The 13246-nt window shown below is 41.1% G+C and overlaps 1 protein-coding gene across 1 annotated transcript in view; it reads right to left on the minus strand.

Moving 5' to 3' along the window:
* The window catches only part of ulk4 (unc-51 like kinase 4), a 56274-nt gene that overhangs the window by 15447 nt on the left and 27581 nt on the right, over positions 1-13246 (minus strand). The window contains exons 24-33 of the mRNA XM_079562355.1: positions 12121-12254; positions 11623-11744; positions 11322-11378; positions 11190-11241; positions 10924-11018; positions 8996-9047; positions 8536-8728; positions 8178-8270; positions 4009-4057; positions 1778-1883 (exon numbers count right to left, since the gene is read on the minus strand). Of these exons, the coding sequence (XP_079418481.1) occupies positions 1778-1883; positions 4009-4057; positions 8178-8270; positions 8536-8728; positions 8996-9047; positions 10924-11018; positions 11190-11241; positions 11322-11378; positions 11623-11744; positions 12121-12254 (953 nt within the window). The remainder of the gene's footprint in view (positions 1-1777; positions 1884-4008; positions 4058-8177; positions 8271-8535; positions 8729-8995; positions 9048-10923; positions 11019-11189; positions 11242-11321; positions 11379-11622; positions 11745-12120; positions 12255-13246) is intronic.

Here is a 13246-nt window from a genome sequence, read left to right on the forward strand (position 1 = left end):
TCTTTATCAACTTTGTTTTGGGAGCTCTTCTTCCAGGTTTTTTTTCTTTCTTTTTTTATGTGCTCCCCTCTCACTGTATCTCTGCAATCAAAATGTCATTCACTTCAACTTCCAATTTTCTCCCCGTATCATCTCAGCGCTGCTCCCAGTAGTCTCCACGCTCAGCCTCTTTGTACCTTCCTCTTCCCGCTGTCACCCCCGTACAAGCCCCTTTACCTCGCGTTTTGCTCCATTTCTGCCTTTATCATCTCCCCTCTCTCTATATCTCACCCATTTCCTCATTCAGATACTCTTTCTCTATCTCCTCCCCTCCCCTGTCTTTATTCCCAGGGGGGCATTATCGCAGTCGGAGGCAAATCTGCCCAATTATAAACCTCATCTCCGCTGTGTGCGCCTCATCCACTCCAGACTGGGAGTTCCTGCATCCACTTTCCTCCCACAAACATTTCATTCATTTCTGTCTATCTCAACTAGACACAGAAGCACAAATAATTCTAACACTTCTTATTTGGCACAGTGTTTTCCGTTGTTTCCCAGTGTACGGCGCATGCAGGGCTCGCACCACCTTCTCCCTACTCTGTCACACCAATTATACACGCTCACACCCTCCTCCGTTCTTTCAGCCATCGTCACACAAATCCGGAACTAAAAGAGTAGATAGATTTCCAACACAGTGCAGAGGGCGTAAACAAGTGCAAGACACACCGATAAGGAACAAGCGTAAGCAAAATAAATTTTCAGCGCAGACCTAAAGGTTAGAAAGCGAAATGTACTGAAGGAGAATGACACAGTAAAGTGGCAAAGGAACAAGAGAAGATAGTGTTAATTGCCAGGGCAGTATTAGTGCTGGGTTGACAGTTTCTTGTTGAGAGAACAGGGGAGCTGATTGGATGATAATGATGCTGACTACTCAAACTCAAGCACTGCTGACCCAATGGAAATAGTGTGAAGAGAGAGAAGGCCCATGGTAAGTGTCTTGGGGAAAGCGGGGTGGGTTTGATGGAGAGACGGAAAGTTAGAGACATGCAAAACACAAACAGAAGTTTAAAAAGTGGCAGGATTTACAGTGTAGCGGTTACCTCTAACATTTTACCGTTTCTGTGAATTGAGAGATAAACTGCAGGGTTGTGACAATTGGGTACGCTTGAATACACCGGTTTGCAATAACAGATTGACAGCATTTATGTTGTGTATGTTGCTCTCTATTACTAAAAGAAACAGGACAAATTAGACCTCTACAAAGCTGGACCATACCTCAAAACCTTCCATGAATAAATGTCCAGTCATTGACACAAAGCCCACGATTACTATTAAAAATAATCTATCTAATCAACAATTGAGCTGCTTCCAACAGTCAACCGTTGTTCTCTTCGCTCTTTTGAAAAATGTAATGAAACGTATCAAACTTTGCATGAGTTAAATATCAAAGCGCCTTCACTTCCATGTCAATGGAACGCTTTTGTGAAAAGGGTACAACCAGTTCTATTGACAAAATCGAAGAGGGACAAATGCATCTCTCTTATTCGCCTCACATCAACATAAACAGAAGCTTTTAGAGGAAACAAACATAAATTACAGGGAGATTACCTGAGTTGCATGACAAATAACAACCTGAGGGACAGGGTTGCACTAAATATTATAAAGAAGCCAAAACAACATGTCAAAAAGTGACATGACCATTTTGGTAATTGTAGAGAAGATGAATATGTTGTTGCTTCAGTGACAACAGGTTCCCGACACGCACTTAACATCACTTTGCACTGTGACCACAATGTACCTTGTTGATGTGCAGGCTCCAGGTCCAAAATGGTGTCTCCAGTGAGGTTGCAAAGCAAGGCAACAGCGTTTTGAACCATCCCACTGGTCACATTATTGTTGCTAACCTAGGAATGAAATAGAGAAATCTTGTGCTGTTGTAACACACACATTGGCATAATGGTTAAGAAAGACTAATGAAAGGTGAAATGAGGAAAAGGGAAAAGGTCGTTCTTGATGGCTGTGGGTGGGACAGGGAGGGGGTGTCTGATTTGTGTCTGAATGTGAAAGTGAATGTGTCATCTATGCAACAAACTTAATAGTTTCTGATGTCTCTTTTCTCGAAAAAGTCAAGAATACAGTGAGGATAGATCAATGGACACCGATAATAAAAGTCCGGCTGTGTGACCTTTAAAGGTGGATTAAAAGGAACAATAGTCAAACCGTTTCCTTCATCCTCCACTCATTACATCTCTCCCTATGATTTGCTATATTCATAGCCCCTAATTTCACTCTCCTTTTCACTTATTTCCTCTGTTTGATCCTCTATGTATGCCGTGTGCCTGGAGGGCTGTGTGCAGCGGTGTGATCTGTGGAGGGCACCAAGCCTGGCTCGCACTCATCATGTGCTTTCGCCTCAGGGTGAAGACAGTGACATCAAATCAACCCAGGACGACCTGCCTGCCACCAACAACAAAAGATGAAGCCAAATTATGTTGATCTTTGCCAGGCAGTCTCTTTAATCCTATATGGAAAGGCTGTATGATTGCTAAACCTATTATTATAATGGCCATGTCAGGGCTCCCAAAATTTACTCATAGGTCATTATTCTAAAATGTAATGTAATATAACTATTTTCAAACAAAAGTCAAGTACATTTTCTCCATGATAAAAACATGCGGGGGGAAAATGGTAGTTGTGTCTTATTGTGGATCTTACTAATCTTACTCCCTGACTGCTACCTCTTGATAGGAACCAGGCTATAGTCAAGGCTATAGTCTAGCCAGCTCATAAAGGATGATGGAGATTATGCAGATGATGTCACATTATAGCTGTCAAAGAAGTGTCAATGTTTCAAGTGCATACCCTCTATTGTCACACATCCAGTTAGTGATGATGGGTTATTGGTCGTTTGAAAGGCCATTGGTATATATTGGCAGTCACATTTTAAAACAAAAGCAGCTGAGCACCACTGAGTGTGAGTGTTTTTCCTTGAATTCAATCTAGAGAGACTTAGAAATAATGAGGAGCTTTTGATGCTTGTTGACACTGCACATTAGGTCTTCCTGGTTGAATTTACACACAAGCCTCATCAAGCTACAGTTTCAATACGCACAGACTTAACTTTCTTTATTAAGACTTGCTGCCGTTCTGCCGTTGCACTCAACAAGTAACAACTCAGAACAAATCTTATATGCACCGCAAACCAACCAGCAAGCTACGAAACCCAGGTCTGAGTGGTAGGGCTCCAGTCCATTCACGTCTGGGGCAGAAGTACTTCATCATTTAGACAAATACGATTAGCTGAGGCTGTCTGTGATGACTGTGATCACCAGTGACAGGTGTAATCACAGTAGATCTGAACCAAACCAGGACGAATAAATCAATCTAAAAGTCAGCAACACAGACTTCTCTAATGGGGCCCGACATGACCAGTTCAGACAGCAGTAAACAAAGAGAGGCAAAGTCAATCAGGGTGCTGGCTAAGTGCTTAATATTGTGTATAGGGGGCGGACAAGCAGCCAGGCAAAACGCTTATTATTTAGTGTAAATAATGTTTTGCATATATTATCATAAATTGTTTGCCGTTTTGGGTCGCTGCACAAATTACACTATGCGCTTGTTGTGCGGGGTCAAGTGAATTAAGCTGTTTATTGGAGACAAGCTTCGGTGATAACGGTGAAGTGCTGTATGCTGTTGCGTCTGTGTGCAAACGACACAGCGAAACCTGAAATTAACCCTTCAGCTTCTTTACGGCCGACCTGCCAGTCAATTACACCAGCGCGCCAATAGGTCAACACCATTCAGGCTGATTTACATAATGCATTTGCAAGCGTTAGATGGAGTGGGAGAGAGAGGCGATGGAGAACAGTGTTGCAAGGAAGCAGGGAGTCAAGAAATACCCTCAAATAACGCACAGTTTGATTAATGTGCTTGATTACCTGATGGAAAGTGTATTCAACAAGGTGACTCGGTGATTTACAAAGTAGCTAAATAAAAATGATCCAATAAATTGATTGATTGGTTTCTTACCGTAATGAGCTGAAAGACGAGTGGTAGAATAGCGCTCTGTTTTATTAACCTGTGGGAGAAAGAAACAGAGAGAGCAGCGATAGAAGAAGCAGGAATTAATTTAATTTTTAAAGCTATTCACTGTGTAGTTCACATGCGCGCACCGGCATACGGAGACATTTTCATCTTCATTAAGTTTGGGGTTTCTGTGTAATGACTTCAGCCCGGATCTGGAGGAATTGGAAACTGAAAGAGGGGGGAGGAGGTGAGGAAGATGAAAGTTTTAGACGGCGCAGGAAAAGATTGCAGATGACAGGTGAAGGGAAGGGCACAACGGAAAATGTGGACAAAGAGAATGAACTGAAGTTTTGGCCCTGAAGATTAAACCGTAAAGAAAGATGGTGGTCTAAATTAGAAATGACTATTGATTAACCAGACTTAATTTATAGGCAATTAAGGCTTTAGGCAGGAATCTGAAGGCAAAGGTGAAGTCAGAGCGGTTGCAATGGTTCCTGCAGGATCAATAAGGCAGGGCCAACACTGCGGAACTTGCTCCCAGTCGAGCTGCGAGTCATCACTGACTTGCCACTATTTAAGTCCAAACTAAAGACTCCCGCCTTCCATAACGCGTAATGCTGTATTTTGTCCCGTTTGGCCTGTGTTTTTACATTTTATATTATTTAATGTGGAGGTTTTTCGATTTTGTGTTTATGTGGAAAGCACTTGTTACTAGTTGTAAAGTGCAATATACAGTAAATAAACTTTAATTGATTTGACTGAAACTTTGTATACATCCAATGAAATCACCAAATATAATGCTGAACGCCAAAACCTTTGTATTGGTGCAAAATACCTTGTGAATACTTCTTTACTGTGAGCAAGTTCTCTTTAGACCTGACTCGGAGTGGGGCATCACCAGCTCGTCTCTATGCAGATGTTGCTGCTTTGCTTGTACTATAGATAGGGTCCTGCTTTGGGAATCATGTCACTTTATAATAGTGATAATGATGGTGCAACTCTAACTAACTAAAGATATAAAAAGGCGATAATTTTGTGCTAATTTATTGCAGTCAATTCATGCGCCTTGTAGACACCATATTCAGTTTCCACATTGACTGCGTGTTTGTAATTGTACTGCAGATGTGATGGATTGACTCTCCTTAAGAAGCTGACAGGCTGAGAAATGGAGGACAGAGGGGGCCAGCACAATATTATAACCTAGACCACATTTCAACTACAGTACATGCATCAACAGGCGCACAACAGACAAGAGGAGAACAGCGGCTGATACCAGTCTGAAAAGCTATGTTATGTGCTACGATAACTTGTTATGTGCGGCTTATTAACCCAGTTTGTTTGTGGCTTTTCTCGTTCACTTCCAGTGCTAAACGGGCGGCACAGTGGTGGAGCGGTTAGCGCTTGGGCTTCATAGCTAGAAGGTCCCAGGTTCGATTCCCACCTGGATGGGGCCTTTCTCAGTGGAGTTTGCATGTTCTCCCCATGTCTGCGTAGGTATCTTCCGGGTACACCGGTTTCCCCTACAACCACAAATATGTACAATAGGCCAGGATGAATGAGAGTGTGTCTGAGAGTGGGACAACGATTCAAATTAGTCCATGGCTACAATCTGGTGCGGTGCGTTCAACATGTCCTGTACCCAGTACCTACCAAATAAACGTATACAAAAATTACCTCGTGGCATGCAGCACAGCAAGGTATGGTGTACTTCTCGTCTATATTTGACCCATTTGACACAGGCATGCCAGGCACAGTCACAGTGCAACGGCAGGGGACTCCTTAATTTGTTATTTACCAGATCTGTCCATCATGCTAAATCCTTAAGCCTTAATCTATTTTTAATATTTTATTCTGTAGGTTTAAAGACAGTAGTCTTTGTTTATCCATTTAAGCTAATAAAGTTAGTAAAGCCTGTTTCACAAATGTTACTTCCAGAGGGAAGCACATGCTGGTGGCACATGCTGTAATCACTAATCGACCTATACTAAAGTGAAATCAACACACCCTGTGTTTTCTATGATCTGCTCTGTTGAATCGTGTTTAAAAACTTGCTTTCATGAATCTTAAAATGGTTAAAATGGGTAGATTGTCAGCATGTTCGATGCAGTTAGTCCATGTATGTGTTTCCGTAGTAATGCTGTACAGTGAGCACAAGGGAATCTCAGCATGTGCAGGTGGAATTTTGTTGCAGATTGAGTAAATGACACAAATTGAGGTGTTACAGGCCCATTTCGGGATCCTGAGCTAGGTTCATGCTCAGGAGTACCTTGCTGGAGGTTTAGCCTAGTGTGCATGTTTTTGGTGGAATGTGCCAATTGAGAGGATTGTGGAGAATTTTCATCATCGGTATATAAATGTATCTGACTTGGAACCACCATTAAGGAGTATTAAAAGTTCTATTCAAGTCCAAATTTGATTGTAAAGTAACTGTCAGAGATAGGATGACAGTAAATACTGTATATGTGTAGTCCATCCATCCATCCATCCATCCATCCGTCCGTCCGTCCGTCCATCCATCCATCCGTCCGTCCATCCATCCATCCATCCATCCATCCATTTTCTTCCACTTGTCCGTTTCCGGGTTGTGGGGGCAGCTGTTGGAGCTGCCCAAATCACATAGCACCAGCCCCTTATGGTTCCTTCTGCAGGTGGTGGGTCCACAGAAGGACGGCCTCACGATTATAACCGGGCGTGTTGGTCTCTCATAAGGGGCTTCTGAACCGCTCTTTGTCTGACCCGTCACCTTGAACCAGTTTGCCATGGGAGAACCTACCAGGGGCACAAAGCCCCCGACAAGAGAGCCCCCCCCGATAATTTGAGTGCTCAAACCCCTCCACCACGTTAAGGTGGCGGTTCCAGGAGGGGATATGTGTTGTCTTTCTATGCTAGTATGAAAAGGACAGAGCAAATAGACATACAAGTAAATAAACACCGAAACTCTCCCTTGGACACACACACACACATACACACATACACACGGGCTGCACTGGGACTCTTTTGCTTAAAGGTCAAACAAAATGTAGTTGATTGAAGGTGTGTCTGAGCTGTGATAATGCAGGGAGAGACAGCGGGCTGCCTACCCAACGCTAATGTCCCCAATTTACCATCTAATTACTGCTGGGCCCGCTTCATAGCCACACTTATCTAACCAAGACCCAGGCAATTTAATTTCTGATTGTACAACCACAGCGATGGAGGCAGAGTTTACGGAGAGGGCAGTGGAAGAGAGACTTGTGCACTAATGTTAATAAATTAGAGATTGTGAAAAGGGGGAAATGAATGAAAGACTAGAAAAATGTTAATAATGTCGTCAGGAAATGAGTGGTAGAGAGACGGGCGCTGACACCAATTTGAAAAGTTCATGTCACTCTACTCGTGCCACGTAGCGACGGGTGAGCGGGAAGGAGAGAAGAGAGGGAGAGAGGAATGAGGGTGAAAAAGACTGATAAGGAAAGTAGGGGTTCTTGCAGCAGTGAGTGCGAACTATGAACTTTACAGGGTGATGGATTGGGGTCAAACGAGACAAGAATACTTCTGATAAGAGGGGTTTTATGGCCAGAAAAGATAAAAGTATAAAAACACTGGAGGAATGGTAACACCTAGACAAAAATTGCAACAACAAAAAAAGGAATGTTATGAAATCTCAGATAGTTTTCCAGTGATATTTTGGAGTCTGTTTAGGTAAGGTAGAAATATTTTCTGCCTCCAAACCAGCCACACAAGTTCACAAACATATCTCAAAATAATTTTACAATGCCATGCAACCATATCTCACTATCACAATGATATGCATGTCTTTGCCAGCTATTCCTTCCCATGTATCTCTAACACAATACATTTTTGAAAGCACCACACTTGGAGGTAAGGTGCGCAGAAACATGCTGTGAATAAACAGTCGTGGTGCATCTGTGCTGACTTAGCAAATAGCGTTTCCCTTACATAAATAAATAAATCATCAGTACTTTAACAACCAACACCAGCTAATAGTGTGTATTTCTGTTGATGCAGCATAAAAAGTAGATGCAGGACTTGGACTAACACATCGCATACTTTCATCTACCAGATGGATTGCAAACTGTAGCCTTTAGTTTTTCAGTGTTATTATAAGTATATATTTACACAAGTATAAGCTTTTTATAAAAAGATAATATATTGCTTATATACGCATATACCTGCAGATGGGAGTGCTGTGCTCAGTAATTGACACCAACAGTTTGAGTGCATAGAGAGGGACGGGCTCTGTGGCTCGAAGGAGGATCTCGTACCTGTAGACACAGAGAAACACATAAGCTCATAACGCGTACTTTTCCATACTAGTGGGTTTTTAAGGACAATAACTGCTTTGAAACTGAGCATGATTATAATCTTCACTACAGCAATTTCGAAAATCTTTTGCAATCATTTAGATTGGGTTTGTAAGCTTTTATACAGCAATAAGCTACAATTTAACCTCCAGTATGAGTCTAATAATTGCAAACCTGAGACAAGAATTCAGCTGTGTATTTGAAGCTTGAGGTGATCTGAACCCACCTTGAAAGCAGAGAGTTTGAAATGAGAGCTAATAACTGAGCCGTGGACTCTTCCTCTTTGACATAATCGGGTTGCTCCAGCGCTGTGCGTTTGTCTTTCTGTGTGTTTTCCTCTTCAGTGACATCAGTGTCCTGAAGCAGCAGGACCAGACTGAGCTCTGACAGCACCTGCAGCACGAACACACAGCACTCCACTGCCAACACACACACATTCACACAACACAGAAAGAACAGAAACATCACTTTGGAGTTTGGACTTTGGACACTAACCCACAAGACCGTTCAGCATATGTGCCCCTCGATAAAGGTTTGACTACCCCATCAACACAAAAATTAAAATCTTCCCACATGTTGGAGAAGCTCTTCAATTGAATTTCTTCATAACTATTTTAAATTGGTAACTCCTAAATCTTAAGCGGCATCAAAACTTCCTCAGTTGTGTATCTTGAAATCGAAATTACCATTCTTGCTGAAAGCCAAAGTCATCAGAGGAGGCAGGACATTATCAACCACCTATGAAGACAAAAAACAGACAAAAGTGAATCAACGCTGGTATATAATTAAATATGCTGCTCTTTTAACATGAAAACAACAGGCTGTAGTATATTAGGTCCTGGGCTTTGACAGCAGACCACTATCAGAGGGATCAAATTACTATGGAAATGCACTGTTGACTGAACTCTTTGATCAAACACAAAACAAAAGTGCTCCCGCAATTGTCGGGACCCTTATTTAGCCATGAGTCTGTACTGGACACATTTGCATGATTACTAATATTACCATAGAAACAACACTAATGCTGAGTGAGGCTGTTACAATAGGAGCCGGAAAGAGCAAACTACAAAGGATGTTGTCGGGCTAAATAGGCTCTGTATTAATACCACAACCATCAAAGGACTGAATGGAAAGTGTTTTAAGTGTGTGTCTATCTGCGTGTGCGTCTGCTTGTGTCTGTGGGACGGTTTCCCTAAAATGTGAACTCCACATGACACATCTCCGAAATCCTATCTGAAGAGAGTTTTTCTGTGTAATCTTCGGGCACCGAATCACTCGCCAAATTGGATCTAAATTATCTTGCAAATCAAATGCAGCAAAATTGAACAAAAAGAGTAGTTGATTTTGGCCTTTCAATTTATTATCAGCAATTTGTTAGCAGTATTTAAGTTAGCATAAGTTTCCTTCCTTTTATTTGGGCAAGTCTTTTCAAAAGGACCTTCGCAAGAAAACTTTCAGCACTCGCTCAGATCGAATTGGCGTCAGAGGCACGATAACATAATCTGAACTGGCTGCAGGTAATTAAACTGTCTTCCTGTGTTATTGAGTATCCAGGCTCCTGTTTGCTTGTCCTGCATTTCTCATCTGTTTTCTCTCGTCTTTACCTATCCACTCCACTTCCTGCTGCTCTCCACTTTTACATGTCAATAGTCATTAAACACATCTCACTGTCTCGTCACGCGATCACATGCACATGTACAGGTAAAAGGCGCTGATGTGATGAGCTGCTGCTGCTGGTTCAATAGTTGATTAGTGTCTCGTCTAATAGCTCGCAGATTGACCCTTCGTCCTCATCATTAATGGATAAGTTTAGTGAGCCGGAAAATACACGCCGTGATTGTTTACAACAGCATGTTTGTAAAGTCTTATAGCTCATAGAAACTCCGCGGAAAAGAGCATTTCTGTAACAGCTAATTATTAGTAGTAGTAGGGCTGTGAAATTAATTTATAATGAATTGAAATTGACAAACAACTCGGGTAAGTAAGTAAAATGGAATATTTAAGTGTATTGATGTTCTTCTGTTACAGCTTATATCATTAAATGGATATTTCAGGATTTTTGACATAGGGCCTCATTTCCTAGTTATCCAGAGTGTTGTTGATTTCTGGAGATATTTTATTTTTCTAATTCATGAAGTCCTTATATTTCAAGAGTTTAGTGGTGCTAGGCTTGTGCGAGGCTAGCGCATGTCTATGGTAACTAGTAGCCTGCATTAAAAAACTTCTTCAAAATAATCTCCAAACGTTGCCATATCTGATTTGTAGAAAGCTCCTTTGTGAATTCCACGTAGTAATGCCGGCCGCAGGTAAACAAACTACTGTAGATCCGGTAACCTAATAGAAGCTCCAATAGAAGTTATTTTAAATGCAAAATGGTTATATTTCAAAAATGATTCAGTCAACACAGACATTTATGTCGTAGTCTGATGTTATAAGTGATTTGCCTCTCCAGAAATCAACAACACTCTGGATAACTAGGAAATTGTCAATAATCCTGAAATATCCCTTTAACACTATTTCATTAAAAGTGTATATGGGGAAGATATGGGGAAAATAATTACTGTGATTATTATTTTCCCATTATCGTCCAGTGCTAGTTTGAGCATACACTTACAGTGCTACGGTGTGGAGGGATTAGGGCCTGGTGTTGGCTCAGGACTTCCACTATGGACAGAGTCGTACGTATCAAATCATCACAAACTGCTGCACCTGTGGGGTAATCTCAGGTTATTAATCTAAAGAACACTGTGTTCAGCAAAACCAGTAGAGAGCCTGCATTAGGAAATACTGCAGTTTATTGCCCAATTATGCAAATCACTTGAGGTAGAGAAAATCCTAGTGTTTGCAGTTTCACAACTAATATGCAATTAAGGAACTTACCCACAGCACAGGCCAGATTAGTTTCATTTGAGTCAATGGAAATGATTTGGTCCTAAACAAGACAGTGAAAAACTCAACAGTTTACACAGTTCATTATTGGATTTTTCCAAAATGATTCCCATTAAAACTTGCCAGAAGCTGCCCAATGTTAACCAGAAACTTCTCTGTAACAATCTGAGACCTGAAGACCTGTTGAACAAAAACATTCATTGAGAATAGTCATTAAAAGACTTAACATTGTTACCATCTTTCCATTTCGGTGTTTAGTACATTTCAGAAAATAATACAAAAAGAAAAGGTGTTAATGAGGTCTAACAGAGACGCAGGGATAAGCTAAATATAATATAAATTATGTATCACACTTGGCATACACTACAGCTGTGCAAAGTAAAATAGTGATCAAATATTAAACTACACAAGAGACATAAAGTACCTGAGAAGATAGAAGCTCTAACACAATTGATAAATTTGGCAGTGTTTGTTTGAGCAGTCTGCCCTGCACTGTCGATGGGTGCCTTCTCCCAGTCACACCTTTCAGTGCACATAACACATCATCTAAAAAAACAGGGATAGGTTTAGTGCTTCATTGGAACATTCATGAATGGAGAGCATAATATTGACTATAAAAGCATTAAAGGGATATTTCAAGATTTTTGACATAGGGCCTCATTTCCTAGTTATCCAGAGTGTTGTTGATTTCTGGAGATTTTTTTATTTAGCTACGCAGCGGCGGAGTGATCTGCTAGGATACCGGATCTACAGTAGTTTGTTTACCTGCGGCCGGCATAAGGATTGCATGAATTAAAAAAAGAAATATCTCCAGAAATCAACAACACTCTGGATAACTAGGAAATAAGGCCCTATGTCAAAAATCCTGAAATATGTTAACATTAAATAAATGGTGTGTATTTGTGCTGTTGTTTGTCTGTACCTAATATCTGTGGTGCAGTGTGACTCAGATATGCAGTCATTAACTCCAAACACTGGGACAGGTATCCTAATTGGCCTGTGTTCTCCCTCAGGGGCGTGGCTTTGCGTAGGTCTCGCTCCAGGTACATCACCAGTCTAAACCAAGAAAACTCTCTCAATACATCATATGTAAATTATTGGTTGAACATCCTGTTGTTAAGGCACCAAATGTTGCCTTGCATCAAACTAAAATATTTCCTCAAGGCAGCCAAGAAAACACATGCATTTGAAGAAAGCTAAGTGGCGCGAAAACAGGGCTGGCTTGACTAAAATTAAGCCGTACTAGGATCATCCACAATAGGTCAGAGAGCTCTAAGATGCCCGTAAGTATCGATGCAGACAGTCCTGGAGATTGAGAACATTTTTATTCTTGTCAGACCGAGTGTATCGAACAGTAATCAATATTATTCTATTCACAAATTCAGAGTGCTGAGGAGAGGTTATCAGCGCTAACTGATATTCATTACACATACAACCCACTCCCACACTGGTGAGATGAAGCAGACACAGACATGGAGACTGGAAGGTCATACTAGTTAACAAATATTGATTTAATGTTTCAGAACGATGGTGCTGAAGGGGATGGACCATTACAAATTCAGCATGTTTGCTCATAATCTTGTACTTAACCGCAAGGTTTTCTGCACTGCTACTGCAAATTTATTAGTGTCTAGAGGAGTTCATTTCTTGAAAAAAGAAAAATCAAAATTCATCAACTGCTCTATGTATTTACTCAAAATGTGCTACTTGATCAAGTGGGCAAACCTTGTAATAGGCCTTAATAGAAGGTCAACAAACCAATTTTACAATTCTATTAGTAATTTTGAACTTACGTATTTTTACATAAACCTCTAAATACAAACATGTCTTGTTTTGTTCTGTTTTTATCAGTGTCCAGTCGCGATAACTACTGGGCCACAACCTTCTTTCTGAGAGAGCTAACAGGGGAGCTAGTCACTCTGCCAATGTACAGATTCTGGCAGTCAAAGTTGTAATGGTTGATTGTGGATGCTGGACAAAAAACAAAACAAAACTCGATATATATAGAAGGGCAGACTCCATCTATATCAGTGTTGTGCCAGCGTGCG

This window comes from Gobius niger, assembly GCF_951799975.1.
Source record: "Gobius niger genome assembly, chromosome: 8".
Lineage (NCBI taxonomy): Eukaryota > Metazoa > Chordata > Actinopteri > Gobiiformes > Gobiidae > Gobius > Gobius niger.